Raw genomic sequence first — 15,519 nt, 5'->3', positions numbered from 1 at the left:
CGGGCAGATATTATCTGATATCAATATTTGCCCAAGACACTCCTACTCCCGATCCCTGCAAGACTGCTTGTATCGGACATTTTACATGCAATAACCCCATACTTTTTTTTTATTGCTGATATCGGACCGACATATGATATCAATATTTACCCGAGACGCTCCTACTTCTGATCCCTGCAAGACTGCTTGTATCAGACATTTTACATGCAATAACCCCATACTTTTTTTTTATTGCTGATATCGGACCGATATCTGATATCAATATTTACCTGAGACACCCCTACTTCTGATAGCTGCAAGACTGCCTTTATTGGACATTTTACATGCAATAACCCCATACTTTTTTTTTTCTGATATCGGACAGATATTATCTGATATCAATATTTGCCCAAGACACTCCTACTCCCGATCCCTGCAAGACTGCTTGTATCAGACATATTACATGCAATAACCCCATACTTTTTTTTTTTTACTGATATCGGACCAATATATGATATCAATATTTACCCGAGACACTCCTACTTCTGATCCCTGCAAGACTGCTTGTATCAGACATTTTACATGCAAAAACCCCATACTTTTTTTTTATTGCTGATATTTGGACTGATATTATCTGATATCAGTATTTGCCCAAGACACTCCTACTCCCGATCCCTGCAAGACTGCTTGTATCAGACATATTACATGCAATAACCCCATCCTTTTTTTTTATTGCTGATATCGGACCAATATATGATATCAATATTTACCCGAGACACTCCTACTTCTGATCCCTGCAAGACTGCTTGTATCAGACATTTTACATGCAATAACCCCATACTTTTTTTTTATTGCTGATATTTGGACTGATATTATCTGATATCAGTATTTGCCCAAGACACTCCTACTCCCGATCCCTGCAAGACTGCTTGTATCGGACATTTTACATGCAATAACCCCATACTTTTTTTTTATTGCTGATATCGGGCTGAAAGCTGGGGTCTTCAGCTCGATGTCTAGCACTCTCACACTCTCTGTTACTCCCTGCAGTGGAAAATACCAGACCAAATGTTCCTTTACAAAATATATTATTAGAATACAACACAACACACGATGATTGTCATAGAGAACATAAATCATGTATTTACTACTCAAATAACTTTCAATTTTATTTTATTTTTTTAATTGAACATCTCAACAATTTCAAACATCTATCAGATTGAGCAAATACGGTCTTACACAAAATACGGAAGGAAAGAAAATGAGAGCAAATACAAAGTATTAAAATAATAATACTGTGGAGGGGGGCGTGGCCTGCGGACCTGCAGCGAAACGGGGTGTGCCCACCTGGGCCTGGTTATCTAATCACCTGTCGCTCTGTTAAAGGGCAGCAGCTGGGAAGGAGAGAGGGGTTGTGGAGCTGGAGCGAGAGCGAGAGACAGTCAGAAAAGACAATTGCTGAAAAGCACCTGAGAGACTGAACTATTGGAAAACAAAACAGAAACTGAACTGTCATGTCAGTGCTTGGTGGTCCGAGGAACCCGGAGGAGAGAAACTTCCACAAATACATAATAGTATCAAACAATATGATTAAATACAAAATTCAAAAAGACAAAAAAAGGGCTAACTGAATCACTTCAATAGTTTTCAATAAAGATATCAATTGAAGGGCTTTTGTACTTTTAATCATTTTCCCAGATTTAATTGATCATTTTAAGCCAATTAGAAAATGTTGGTTTTACTTTCAGAAATGCAATTGTGAATAAATTGAGAACAGGAAGTGAACAAAAGTTTTAGCAACTGTTATGTACAAGAAAAGGGGTGGGATTAAATGAGCTCTGCTTCTTCCTCTGAAAAGTGAAACTAGAAATTGTGAAGTGAATTATATTTATATAGCGCTTTTCTCTAGTGACTCAAAGCGCTTTTACATAGTGAAAGCCAATATGTAAGTTCCATTTAAAGCAGGGTGGGTGGCACTGGGAGCAGGTGGGGTAAAGTGTCTTGCCCAAGGACACAACGGCAGTGACTAGTATGGCAGAAGCTGGGATCGAACCTGGAACCATCAAGTTGCTGGCACGGCCACTCTACCAACCGAGCTATACCGCCTCTTGGTGGTGTATCGTGTTGTATGCTCGCGTGTTCGAAATAAACTCAAACTCAAACATTTATGCATAAAAATGTTTGCTTGGAGCATAATAATGTTGTTTATATATCCGCCATATTGGCCCGCTAACATGCTCGCGGGCTAACTGTTTTTTTTTTAGCCAATTTTGCAGCCGAATACCTCAAATTCATACAACATGGTACTTGACACGTCTAACTGTTAATATTTACCGGATGCCTCCGTGTCAGTGGTGTGCCTGCAGGGCCAGCAAGGCCTTCTCTACTGGCCTATCATAAATCATGATCATAAATTGATAAAAGTTTGTTTTATTTTGTAATTTACTTTTCATAAATATATAAAAGTATTCATCATATTCTCTTCATGCCATATTATATTGTTGCTGTTTTTTAAGTTAAGTTAAGTTGTGATTTACGAAAGCAGAAATCAGCGGTACTCACTTTTTTGCCCCAAAAAGAAAAAAGTATTTCATGTAAAATGTCCGATACAAGCAGTCTTGCAGGGATCGGGAGTAGGGTGTCTTGGGCAAAAATTGATAACATATATCGGTCCGATATCAGCAATAAAAAAAATTATGGGGTTATTGCATGTAAAATGTCCAATACAAGCAGTCTTGCAGGGATCAGGAGTAAGGGTGTCTCGGGAAAATATTGATATCAGATATTGGTCTGATATCAGAAATAAAATAAAAAAATAGTATGGGGTTATTGCGTGTAAAATGTCCGATACAAGCAGTCTTGCAGGGGTCGGGAGTAGGGGTGTCTTGGGCAAATATTGATATCATATATCGGTCCGATATCAGCTATAAAAAAAAAAAGTATGGGGTTATTGCATGTAAAATGTCCGATACAAGCAGTCTTGCAGGGATCGGTAGTAGGGGTGTCTTGGGCAAATATTGATATCCTATATCGGTCCGATATCAGCAATAAAAAAAAAAAGTACGGGGTTATTGCCTGTAAAATGTCCGATACAAGCAGTCTTGCAGGGATCAGGAGTAGGGGTGTCTCAGGTAAATATTGATATCATATATCGGTCCGATATCATCAATAAAAAAAAAAGTATGGGGTTATTGCGTGTAAAATGTCCGATACAAGCAGTCTTGCAGGGATCAGGAGTAAGGGTGTATCAGGTAAATATTGATATCTTATATCGGTCCGATATCAGCAATAAAAAAAAGTATGGGGTTATTGTATGTAAAATGTCCGATACAAGCAGTCTTGCAGGGATCGGGAGTAGGGGTGTCTTGGGCAAATATTGATATCATATATCGGTCCGATATCAGCAGTAAAAAAAACAAGGATGGGGTTATTGCATGTAAAATGTCCGATACAAGCAGTCTTGCAGGGATCAGGAGTAGGGGTGTCTCGGGTAAGTATTGATATCATATATATCGGTCCGATATCAGCAATAAATGCGATGTGCCGAGTGATACTACAAATATTTGGGGGGGGGGGGGGAGGGGTCAGAAAATGTATTTTAGAACTACTTCAAAAGTACTTCAAGTTGTTAGAAATATTTGCAAAATGTGGACAAGCGGTATAAATGGATGGATGGATGTCAAGTGGTCCCAGCAGGTACGTTTGGAAATGCTTTTGAGTGCAAAGACCGCTGAAATGGCGCCACCTGTTGGCCGTAAGTTGCCACAGATCCGGGATCAGTTGTGCGTGAGAGGAGTTGTCCGACTTCCTCCATAGTTGACTTGACGTCGTGTGCGTACTCGGACGTTGTCCGAAGAGAGCGGCGACTCGGCGACTGAAGCGAGTTCCGGGGAAGGCGGCCGAAGCGAGTCCTCAGGAGGTTCGGAGAACCGAGCCAGCCCGAAGGCGCGCTCTCACCAGCGGGCACTGCGCGCCTCCAGTGCGTCAAAGGCGCACCGGAGCCGAAGAGCGCGGAGATGCTGGCGAGAAAGAGCATCATCCCGGAGGAGTTCGGCCTGCCGGGGCTGGCGTCGCGTCTGCCCCGCAAGCCGGTGTTCCGCGACCGCGTCAACAAGGCGCGCTTCATCGCCAAGAACGGCTCGTGCAACCTGGCGCACAAGAACATCCGCGAGCAGGGCCGCTTCCTGCAGGACGTCTTCACCACGCTGGTGGACCTGAAGTGGCGCTTCACCCTCGTCATCTTCACCACCACCTTCGTCAGCAGCTGGCTGCTCTTCGCCATGAGCTGGTGGCTGGTGGCCTTCGCGCACGGCGACCTGGACCCGCAGCGCCTGCTCGGACCTCACTGCGTCATTGGCGTCAAGTAAGGACAGCGGAGTGGCACATTTCAGCACTTGTTCATTTTTTAACTTGATTAAAGGCGATTTTAGCCACGCCCACACACACCTGCCTCTAGCTCCACCCACCTGCGCCTTCCTAATGACCGTGTTACCTGCGCAGGTCGTTCACCTCGGCCTTCCTCTTCTCCATCGAGGTCCAGGTGACCATCGGCTTTGGCGGGCGGATGATCACGGAGCAGTGCCCCGCCGCCATCACCGTCCTCATCCTGCAGAACATCGTGGGCCTCATCATCAACGCCGTCATGCTGGGTGAGGCCTCGGGGGTCACGGGGGGGTCAAGGATGATGTCATACACATGCACGCTTCGGGGGGGGGGGAATAAGTATGTTGATCCCCTGCTGAGTTGTTTACAATACTAAGATATGAGCAGGCCACCATTTTTTATTGCATTATATATATATATATTGTATATATTTTTATTGATATCAGATATTGCTCCGATATCAGCAATGGAAAAAAAAAGTATTTGGTTGTTGCATGTAAAATGTCTGATACAAGCAGTCTTGTAGGGATCAGGAGTAGGGGTGTCTCAGGGAAATATTGATATCAGATATATCAGTCCGATATCGGCCCTGCGATGAGGTGGCGACTTGTCCAGGGTGTACCCCGCCTTCCGCCCGATTGTAGCTGAGATAGGCTCCAGCGTCCCCCGCGACCCCGAAGGGAATAAGCGGTAGGAAATGGATGGATGGATGGATAGTCCGATATCAAAAATGTGAAAAAAGGATGGGGTTAGTGCATGTAAAATGTCCGATACAAGCAGTCTTGCAGGCATCAGGAGTAGGGGTGTCTCAGGCAAATATTGATATCAGATATCAGTCCGATATCAGCAATTAAAACAAAAAAGTATGGGGTTATTCAATCAATCAATCAATGTTTATTTATATAGCCCTAAATCACAAGTGTCTCAAAGGGCTGTTGCATGTAAAATGTCCGATACAAGCAGTCTTGCAGGGATCAGGAGTAGGGGTGCCTCAGGCAAGTATTGATATCAGATATTGGTCCGATATTAGCAATAAATAAAAAAAAGTAAGGGGTTATCGCATGTAAAATGTCCGATACAAGTAGTCTTGCAGGGATCGGGAGTAGGGGTGTCTCGGGCAAATATTGATATCAGATATCGGTCCAATATCAGCAATTAAAACAAAAAAGTATGGGGTTATTGCGTGTAAAATGTCCGATACAAGCAGTCTTGCAGGGATCAGGGGTAGGGGTGTCTCAGGCAAATATTGATATCACATATCAGTTCGATATCAGCAATAAATAAATAAGAAGTATGGGGTTATTGCATGTAAAATGTCCGATACAAGCAGTCTTGCAGGGATCAGGAGTAGGGGTGTCTCAGGCAAATATTGATATCAGATATCAGTCCGATATCAGCAATAAATAAATAAGAAGTATGGGGTTATTGCATGTAAAATGTCTGATACAAGCAGTCTTGTAGGGATCAGGAGTAGGGGTGTCTCAGGGAAATATTGATATCAGATATATTAGTCTGATATCAAAAATTAAAAAAAAGGTTGGGGTTAGTGCGGGGGTCGGCAACCCGCGGCTCTAGAGCCGCATGCGGCTCTTTAGCGCCGCCCTAGTGGCTCTCTGGAGATTTTTCAAAAATGTATGAAGAATGGAAAAAGATGAGGGGGGAAAAAATCTATTTTTTTGTTTAATATGGTTTCTGTAGGAGGACAAACATGACACAAACCTCCCTAATTGTTATAAATCACACTGCTTATATTAAACATGCTTCACTGATTCGAGTATTTGGCGAGCGCCGTTTTGTCCTACTAATTTTGGCGGTCCTTGAACTCACCGTATAGTTTGTTTACATGTGTAACTTTCTCCGACTTTCTAGGACGTGTTTTATGCCACTTTTATTCTGTCTCATTTTGTCCACCACACTTTTAACGTTGTGCATGAGTACACAAAGGTGAGTTTTGTTGATGTTATTGACTTGTGTGGAGTGCTAATCAGACATATTTGGTCACTGCATGACTGCAAGCTAATCGATGCTAACATGCTATTTAGGCTAGCGATATGTACATATTGCAGCATTATGCCTAATTTGTAGCTATATTTGAGCTCATTTAGTTTCCTTTAAGTCCTCTTAATTAAATGTATATCTCATGACACATGTAATATGGCTTTTAACTTTTTGCGGCTCCAGACAGATGTGTTTTTGTATTTTTGGTCCAATATGGCTCTTTCAACATTTTGGGTTGCCGACCCCTGGGTTAGTGCATGTAAAATGTCCGATACAAGCAGTCTTGCAGGCATCAGGAGTAGGGGTGTCTCAGGCAAATATTGATATCAGATATCAGTCCGATATCAGCAATAAATAAATAAAAAGTATGGGGTTATTGCGTGTCAAATGTCCGATACAAGCAGTCTTGCAGGGATCAGGAGTAGGGGTGCCTCGGGCAAATATTGATATCAGATATCGCTCCGATATCAGCAATGGTTGTTGCATGTAAAATGTCTGATACAAGCAGTCTTGTAGGGATCAGGAGTAGGGGTGTCTCAGGGAAATATTGATATCAGATATATTAGTCTGATATCAAAAATAAAAAAAAAGGTTGGGGTTAGTGCATGTAAAATGTCCGATACAAGCAGTCTTGCAGGCATCAGGAGTAGGGGTGTCTCAGGCAAATATTGATATCAGATATCAGTCCGATATCAGCAATAAATAAATAAAAAGTATGGGGTTATTGCGTGTCAAATGTCCGATACAAGCAGTCTTGCAGGGATCAGGAGTAGGGGTGCCTCGGGCAAATATTGATATCAGATATCGCTCCGATATCAGCAATGGTTGTTGCATGTAAAATGTCTGATACAAGCAGTCTTGTAGGGATCAGGAGTAGGGGTGTCTCAGGGAAATATTGATATCAGATATATTAGTCTGATATCAAAAATTAAAAAAAAGGTTGGGGTTAGTGCATGTAAAATGTCCGATACAAGCAGTCTTGCAGGCATCAGGAGTAGGGGTGTCTCAGGCAAATATTGATATCAGATATCAGTCCGATATCAGCAATAAATAAATAAAAAGTATGGGGTTATTGCGTGTCAAATGTCCGATACAAGCAGTCTTGCAGGGATCAGGAGTAGGGGTGCCTCGGGCAAATATTGATATCAGATATCGCTCCGATATCAGCAATGGTTGTTGCATGTAAAATGTCTGATACAAGCAGTCTTGTAGGGATCAGGAGTAGGGGTGTCTCAGGGAAATATTGATATCAGATATATTAGTCTGATATTAAAAAATAAAAAAAAAGGTTGGGGTTAGTGCATGTAAAATGTCCGATACAAGCAGTCTTGCAGGCATCAGGAGTAGGGGTGTCTCAGGCAAATATTGATATCAGATATCAGTCCGATATCAGCAATAAATAAATAAAAAGTATGGGGTTATTGCGTGTCAAATGTCCGATACAAGCAGTCTTGCAGGGATCAGGAGTAGGGGTGCCTCGGGCAAATATTGATATCAGATATCGCTCCGATATCAGCAATGGTTGTTGCATGTAAAATGTCTGATACAAGCAGTCTTGTAGGGATCAGGAGTAGGGGTGTCTCAGGGAAATATTGATATCAGATATATTAGTCTGATATTAAAAAATAAAAAAAAAGGTTGGGGTTAGTGCATGTAAAATGTCCGATACAAGCAGTCTTGCAGGCATCAGGAGTAGGGGTGTCTCAGGCAAATATTGATATCAGATATCAGTCCGATATCAGCAATAAATAAATAAAAAGTATGGGGTTATTGCGTGTCAAATGTCCGATACAAGCAGTCTTGCAGGGATCAGGAGTAGGGGTGCCTCGGGCAAATATTGATATCAGATATCGCTCCGATATCAGCAATGGTTGTTGCATGTAAAATGTCTGATACAAGCAGTCTTGTAGGGATCAGGAGTAGGGGTGTCTCAGGGAAATATTGATATCAGATATATTAGTCTGATATCAAAAATAAAAAAAAAGGTTGGGGTTAGTGCATGTAAAATGTCCGATACAAGCAGTCTTGCAGGCATCAGGAGTAGGGGTGTCTCAGGCAAATATTGATATCAGATATCAGTCCGACATCAGCAATAAATAAATAAAAAGTATGGGGTTATTGCGTGTCAAATGTCCGATACAAGCAGTCTTGCAGGGATCAGGAGTAGGGGTGCCTCGGGCAAATATTGATATCAGATATCGCTCCGATATCAGCAATGGTTGTTGCATGTAAAATGTCTGATACAAGCAGTGTTGTAGGGATCAGGAGTAGGGGTGTCTCAGGGAAATATTGATATCAGATATCAGTCCGATATCAGCAATGGTTGTTGCATGTAAAATGTCTGATACAAGCAGTCTTGTAGGGATCAGGAGTAGGGGTGTCTCAGGGAAATATTGATATCAGATATATTAGTCTGATATCAAAAATAAAAAAAAAGGTTGGGGTTAGTGCATGTAAAATGTCCGATACAAGCAGTCTTGCAGGCATCAGGAGTAGGGGTGTCTCAGGCAAATATTGATATCAGATATCGCTCCGATATCAGCAATGGTTGTTGCATGTAAAATGTCTGATACAAGCAGTGTTGTAGGGATCAGGAGTAGGGGTGTCTCAGGGAAATATTGATATCAGATATCAGTCCGATATCAGCAATGGTTGTTGCATGTAAAATGTCTGATACAAGCAGTCTTGTAGGGATCAGGAGTAGGGGTGTCTCAGGGAAATATTGATATCAGATATATTAGTCTGATATCAAAAATAAAAAAAAAGGTTGGGGTTAGTGCATGTAAAATGTCCGATACAAGCAGTCTTGCAGGCATCAGGAGTAGGGGTGTCTCAGGCAAATATTGATATCAGATATCAGTCCGATATCAGCAATAAATAAATAAAAAGTATGGGGTTATTGCGTGTCAAATGTCCGATACAAGCAGTCTTGCAGGGATCAGGAGTAGGGGTGCCTCGGGCAAATATTGATATCAGATATCGCTCCGATATCAGCAATGGTTGTTGCATGTAAAATGTCTGATACAAGCAGTCTTGTAGGGATCAGGAGTAGGGGTGTCTCAGGGAAATATTGATATCAGATATATTAGTCTGATATCAAAAATAAAATAAAAAGTTGGGGTTAGTGCATGTAAAATATCCGATACAAGCAGTCTTGCAGGCATCAGGAGTAGGGGTGTCTCAGGCAAATATTGATATCAGATATCAGTCCGATATCAGCAATAAATAAATAAAAAGTATGGGGTTATTGCATGTAAAATGTCCGATACAAGCAGTCTTGCAGGCATCAGGAGTAGGGGTGTCTCAGGCAAATATTGATATCAGATATCAGTCCGATATCAGCAATTAAAACAAAAAAGTATGGGGTTATTCAATCAATCAATCAATGTTTATTTATATAGCCCTAAATCACAAGTGTCTCAAAGGGCTGTTGCATGTAAAATGTTCGATACAAGCAGTCTTGCAGGGATCAGGAGTAGGGGTGCCTCAGGCAAGTATTGATATCAGATATTGGTCCGATATTAGCAATAAATTAAAAAAAGTATGGGGTTATCGCATGTAAAATGTCCGATACAAGTAGTCTTGCAGGGATCGGGAGTAGGGGTGTCTCGGGCAAATATTGATATCAGATATCGGTCCAATATCAGCAATTAAAACAAAAAAGTATGGGGTTATTGCGTGTAAAATGTCCGATACAAGCAGTCTTGCAGGGATCAGGGGTAGGGGTGTCTCAGGCAAATATTGATATCACATATCAGTCCGATATCAGCAATAAATAAATAAGAAGTATGGGGTTATTGCATGTAAAATGTCCGATACAAGCAGTCTTGCAGGGATCAGGAGTAGGGGTGTCTCAGGCAAATATTGATATCAGATATCAGTCCGATATCAGCAATAAATAAATAAGAAGTATGGGGTTATTGCATGTAAAATGTCTGATACAAGCAGTCTCGTAGGGATCAGGAGTAGGGGTGTCTCAGGGAAATATTGATATCAGATATATTAGTCCGATATCGGCCCTGCGATGAGGTGGCGACTTGTCCAGGGTGTACCCCGCCTTCCGCCCGATTGTAGCTGAGATAGGCTCCAGCGTCCCCCGCGACCCCGAAGGGAATAAGCGGTAGGAAATGGATGGATGGATGGATAGTCCGATATCAAAAATAAAAAAAAGGATGGGGTTAGTGCATGTAAAATGTCCGATACAAGCAGTCTTGCAGGCATCAGGAGTAGGGGTGTCTCAGGCAAATATTGATATCAGATATCAGTCCGATATCAGCAATTAAAACAAAAAAGTATGGGGTTATTCAATCAGTCAATCAATGTTTATTTATATAGCCCTAAATCACAAGTGTCTCAAAGGGCTGTTGCATGTAAAATGTCCGATACAAGCAGTCTTGCAGGGATCAGGAGTAGGGGTGCCTCAGGCAAGTATTGATATCAGATATTGGTCCGATATTAGCAATAAATAAAAAAAAAGTATGGGGTTATCGCATGTAAAATGTCCGATACAAGTAGTCTTGCAGGGATCAGGAGTAGGGGTGTCTCGGGCAAATATTGATATCAGATATCGGTCCAATATCAGCAATTAAAACAAAAAAGTATGGGGTTATTGCGTGTAAAATGTCCGATACAAGCAGTCTTGCAGGGATCAGGGGTAGGGGTGTCTCAGGCAAATATTGATATCACATATCAGTCCGATATCAGCAATAAATAAATAAGAAGTATGGGGTTATTGCATGTAAAATGTCCGATACAAGCAGTCTTGCAGGCATCAGGAGTAGGGGTGTCTCAGGCAAATATTGATATCAGATATCAGTCCGATATCAGCAATAAATAAATAAAAAGTATGGGGTTATTGCATGTAAAATGTCTGATACAAGCAGTCTTGCAGGCATCAGGAGTAGGGGTGCCTCGGGCAGATATTGATATCAGATATCGGTCCAATATCAGCAATTAAAACAAAAAAGTATGGGGTTATTGCATGTCAATGTCCGATACAAGCAGTCTTGCAGGGATCAGGAATAGGGGTGCCTCGGGCAAGTATTGATATCAGATATCGGTCCGATATCAGCAATTAAAACAAAAAAGTATGGGGTTATTGCATGTAAAATGTCCGATACAAGCAGTCTTGCAGGGATCAGGAATAGGGGTGCCTCGGGCAAGTATTGATATCAGATATCGGTCCGATATCAGCAATTTTTTTTTAAAAGTATGGGGTTATTGCATGTAAGATGTCCGATACAAGCAGTCTTGCAGAGATCAGGAGTAGGGGTGTCTCAGGAAAATATTGATATCAGATGTTGGTCTGATATCAGCAATGAAAAAAATATATAGCATGGGGTTATTGCATGTAAAATGTCCGATACAAACAGTCTTGCAGGGATCAGGAGTAGGGGTGTCTCAGGCAAATATTGATATCGGATATTGGTCCGATATTAGCAATAAATTAAAAAAGTATGGTGTTATTGCATGTAAAATGTCTGATACAAGCAGTCTTGCAGGGATCAGGAGTAGGGGTATTTCAGGCAAATATTGATATCGGATATCGGTCTGATATCAGTAATAAAAAATACAAAAAGAATGTGGTTATTGCATGTAAAATGTCCGATACAAGCAGTCTTCCAGGGATCAGGAGTAGTGGTGTCTCGGGCAAATATTGATATCAGATATCGGTCTGATATCAGTAATAAAAAATACAAAAAGAATGTGGTTATTGCATGTAAAATGTCCGATACAAGCAGTCTTCCAGGGATCAGGAGTAGGGGTGTCTCGGGCAAATATTGATATCAAATATCGGTCCGATATCAGCAATTAAAACAAAAAAGTATGGGGTTATTGCGTGTCAAATGTCCGATACAAGCAGTCTTGCAGGGATCAGGAGTAGAGGTGTCTCGGGCAAATATTGATATCAGATATCGGTCTGATATCAGTAATAAAAAATACAAAAAGAATGTGGTTGTTGCATGTAAAATGTCCGATACAAGCAGTCTTCCAGGGATCAGGAGTAGGGGTGTCTCGGGCAAATATTGATATCAGATATCGGTCCGATATCAGCAATTAAAACAAAAAAGTATGGGGTTATTGCGTGTCAAATGTCCGATACAAGCAGTCTTGCAGGGATCAGGAGTAGGGGTGCCTCGGGCAAATATTGATATCAGATATCGGTCCGATATCAGCAATTTTTTTTTTTAAAGTATGGGGTTATTGCATGTAAGATGTCTGATACAAGCAGTCTTGCAGGGATCAGGAGTAGGGGTGTCTCAGGAAAATATTGATATCAGATATTGGTCTGATATCAGCAATGAAAAAAATATATAGCATGGGGTTATTGCATGTAAAATGTCCGATACAAACTGTCTTGCAGGGATCAGGAGTAGGTGTGCCTTGGGCAAGTACTGATACCAGATATTGGTCCAATATTAGCAATAAATTAAAAAAGTATGGTGTTATTGCATGTAAAATGTCCGATACAAGCAGTCTTGCAGGTATCAGGAGTAGGGGTATCTCAGGCAAATATTGATATCAGATATCGGTCCAATATCAGCAATTAAAACAAAAAAGTATGGGGTTATTGCATGTCAATGTCCGATACAAGCAGTCTTGCAGGGATCAGGAATAGGGGTGCCTCGGGCAAGTATTGATCTCAGATATCGGTCCGATATCAGCAATTAAAACAAAAAAGTATGGGGTTATTGCATGTAAAATGTCCGATACAAGCAGTCTTGCAGGGATCAGGAATAGGGGTGCCTCGGGCAAGTATTGATATCAGATATCGGTCCGATATCAGCAATTTTTTTTAAAAAGTATGGGGTTATTGCATGTAAGATGTCCGATACAAGCAGTCTTGCAGAGATCAGGAGTAGGGGTGTCTCAGGAAAATATTGATATCAGATGTTGGTCTGATATCAGCAATGAAAAAAATATATAGCATGGGGTTATTGCATGTAAAATGTCCGATACAAACAGTCTTGCAGGGATCAGGAGTAGGGGTGTCTCAGGCAAATATTGATATCGGATATTGGTCCGATATTAGCAATAAATTAAAAAAGTATGGTGTTATTGCATGTAAAATGTCTGATACAAGCAGTCTTGCAGGGATCAGGAGTAGGGGTATTTCAGGCAAATATTGATATCGGATATCGGTCTGATATCAGTAATAAAAAATACAAAAAGAATGTGGTTATTGCATGTAAAATGTCCGATACAAGCAGTCTTCCAGGGATCAGGAGTAGTGGTGTCTCGGGCAAATATTGATATCAGATATCGGTCTGATATCAGTAATAAAAAATACAAAAAGAATGTGGTTATTGCATGTAAAATGTCCGATACAAGCAGTCTTCCAGGGATCAGGAGTAGGGGTGTCTCGGGCAAATATTGATATCAAATATCGGTCCGATATCAGCAATTAAAACAAAAAAGTATGGGGTTATTGCGTGTCAAATGTCCGATACAAGCAGTCTTGCAGGGATCAGGAGTAGAGGTGTCTCGGGCAAATATTGATATCAGATATCGGTCTGATATCAGTAATAAAAAATACAAAAAGAATGTGGTTGTTGCATGTAAAATGTCCGATACAAGCAGTCTTCCAGGGATCAGGAGTAGGGGTGTCTCGGGCAAATATTGATATCAGATATCGGTCCGATATCAGCAATTAAAACAAAAAAGTATGGGGTTATTGCGTGTCAAATGTCCGATACAAGCAGTCTTGCAGGGATCAGGAGTAGGGGTGCCTCGGGCAAATATTGATATCAGATATCGGTCCGATATCAGCAATTTTTTTTTTTAAAGTATGGGGTTATTGCATGTAAGATGTCTGATACAAGCAGTCTTGCAGGGATCAGGAGTAGGGGTGTCTCAGGAAAATATTGATATCAGATATTGGTCTGATATCAGCAATGAAAAAAATATATAGCATGGGGTTATTGCATGTAAAATGTCCGATACAAACTGTCTTGCAGGGATCAGGAGTAGGTGTGCCTTGGGCAAGTACTGATACCAGATATTGGTCCAATATTAGCAATAAATTAAAAAAGTATGGTGTTATTGCATGTAAAATGTCCGATACAAGCAGTCTTGCAGGTATCAGGAGTAGGGGTATCTCAGGCAAATATTGATATTGGATGTTGGTCCGATATTAGCTATATAAAAAAACCCAAAAAACTATGGGGTTATTGCATGTCAAATGTCCGATACAAGCAGTCTTGCAGGGATCAGGAGTAGAGGTGTCTCGGGCAAATATCTATATCAGATATCGGTCTGATATCAGTAATAAAAAATACAAAAAGAATGGGGTTATTGCATGTAAAATGTCTGATACAAGCAGTCTTCCAGCGATCAGGAGTAGGGGTGTCTCGGGCAAATATTGATATCAGATATCGGTCCGATATCAGCAATTAAAACAAAAAAGTATGGGGTTATTGCGTGTCAAATGTCCGATACAAGCAGTCTTGCAGGCATCAGGAGTAGGGGTGCCTCGGGCAAATATTGATATCAGATATCGGTCCGATATCAGCAATTTAAAAAAAAAAGTATGGGGTTATTGCATGTAAGATGTCCGATACAAGCAGTCTTGCAGGGATCAGGAGTAGGGGTGTCTCAGGAAAATATTGATATCAGATATTGGTCTGATATCAGCAATGAAAAAAATATATAGCATGGGGTTATTGCATGTAAAATGTCCGATACAAACAGTCTTGCAGGGATCAGGAGTAGGTGTGCCTTGGGCAAGTACTGATACCAGATATTGGTCCAATATTAGCAATAAATTAAAAAAGTATGGTGTTATTGCATGTAAAATGTCCGATACAAGCAGTCTTGCAGGGATCAGGAGTAGGGGTATCTCAGGCAAATATTGATATTGGATGTTGGTCCGATATTAGCTATATAAAAAAACCCAAAAAACTATGGGGTTATTGCATGTCAAATGTCCGATACAAGCAGTCTTGCAGGGATCAGGAGTAGAGGTGTCTCGGGAAAATATCTATATCAGATATCGGTCTGATATCAGTAATAAAAAATACAAAAAGAATGTGGTTATTGCATGTAAAATGTCCGATACAAGCAGTCTTCCAGGGATCAGGAGTAGGGGTGTCTCGGGCAAATATTGATATCAGATATCGGTCCGATATCAGCAATTAAAACAAAAAAGTATGGGGTTAT

General features: G+C 41.0%; 1 protein-coding gene across 1 annotated transcript in view; it reads left to right on the top strand.

Moving 5' to 3' along the window:
- Positions 1-3,770: 3,770 nt before the first annotated feature.
- Positions 3,771-15,519, top strand: part of LOC133662901 (ATP-sensitive inward rectifier potassium channel 8-like) — a 19,403-nt gene continuing 7,654 nt past the window's right edge. The window contains exons 1-2 of the mRNA XM_062067090.1: positions 3,771-4,342; positions 4,480-4,628. Coding sequence (XP_061923074.1) covers positions 3,996-4,342; positions 4,480-4,628 — 496 coding nt within the window. The 5' untranslated portion in view covers positions 3,771-3,995. The remainder of the gene's footprint in view (positions 4,343-4,479; positions 4,629-15,519) is intronic.

This window comes from Entelurus aequoreus, linkage group LG12, assembly GCF_033978785.1.
Source record: "Entelurus aequoreus isolate RoL-2023_Sb linkage group LG12, RoL_Eaeq_v1.1, whole genome shotgun sequence".
Classification (NCBI taxonomy): domain Eukaryota; kingdom Metazoa; phylum Chordata; class Actinopteri; order Syngnathiformes; family Syngnathidae; genus Entelurus; species Entelurus aequoreus.
This window is presented reverse-complemented; position numbering and strand designations above follow the sequence as displayed.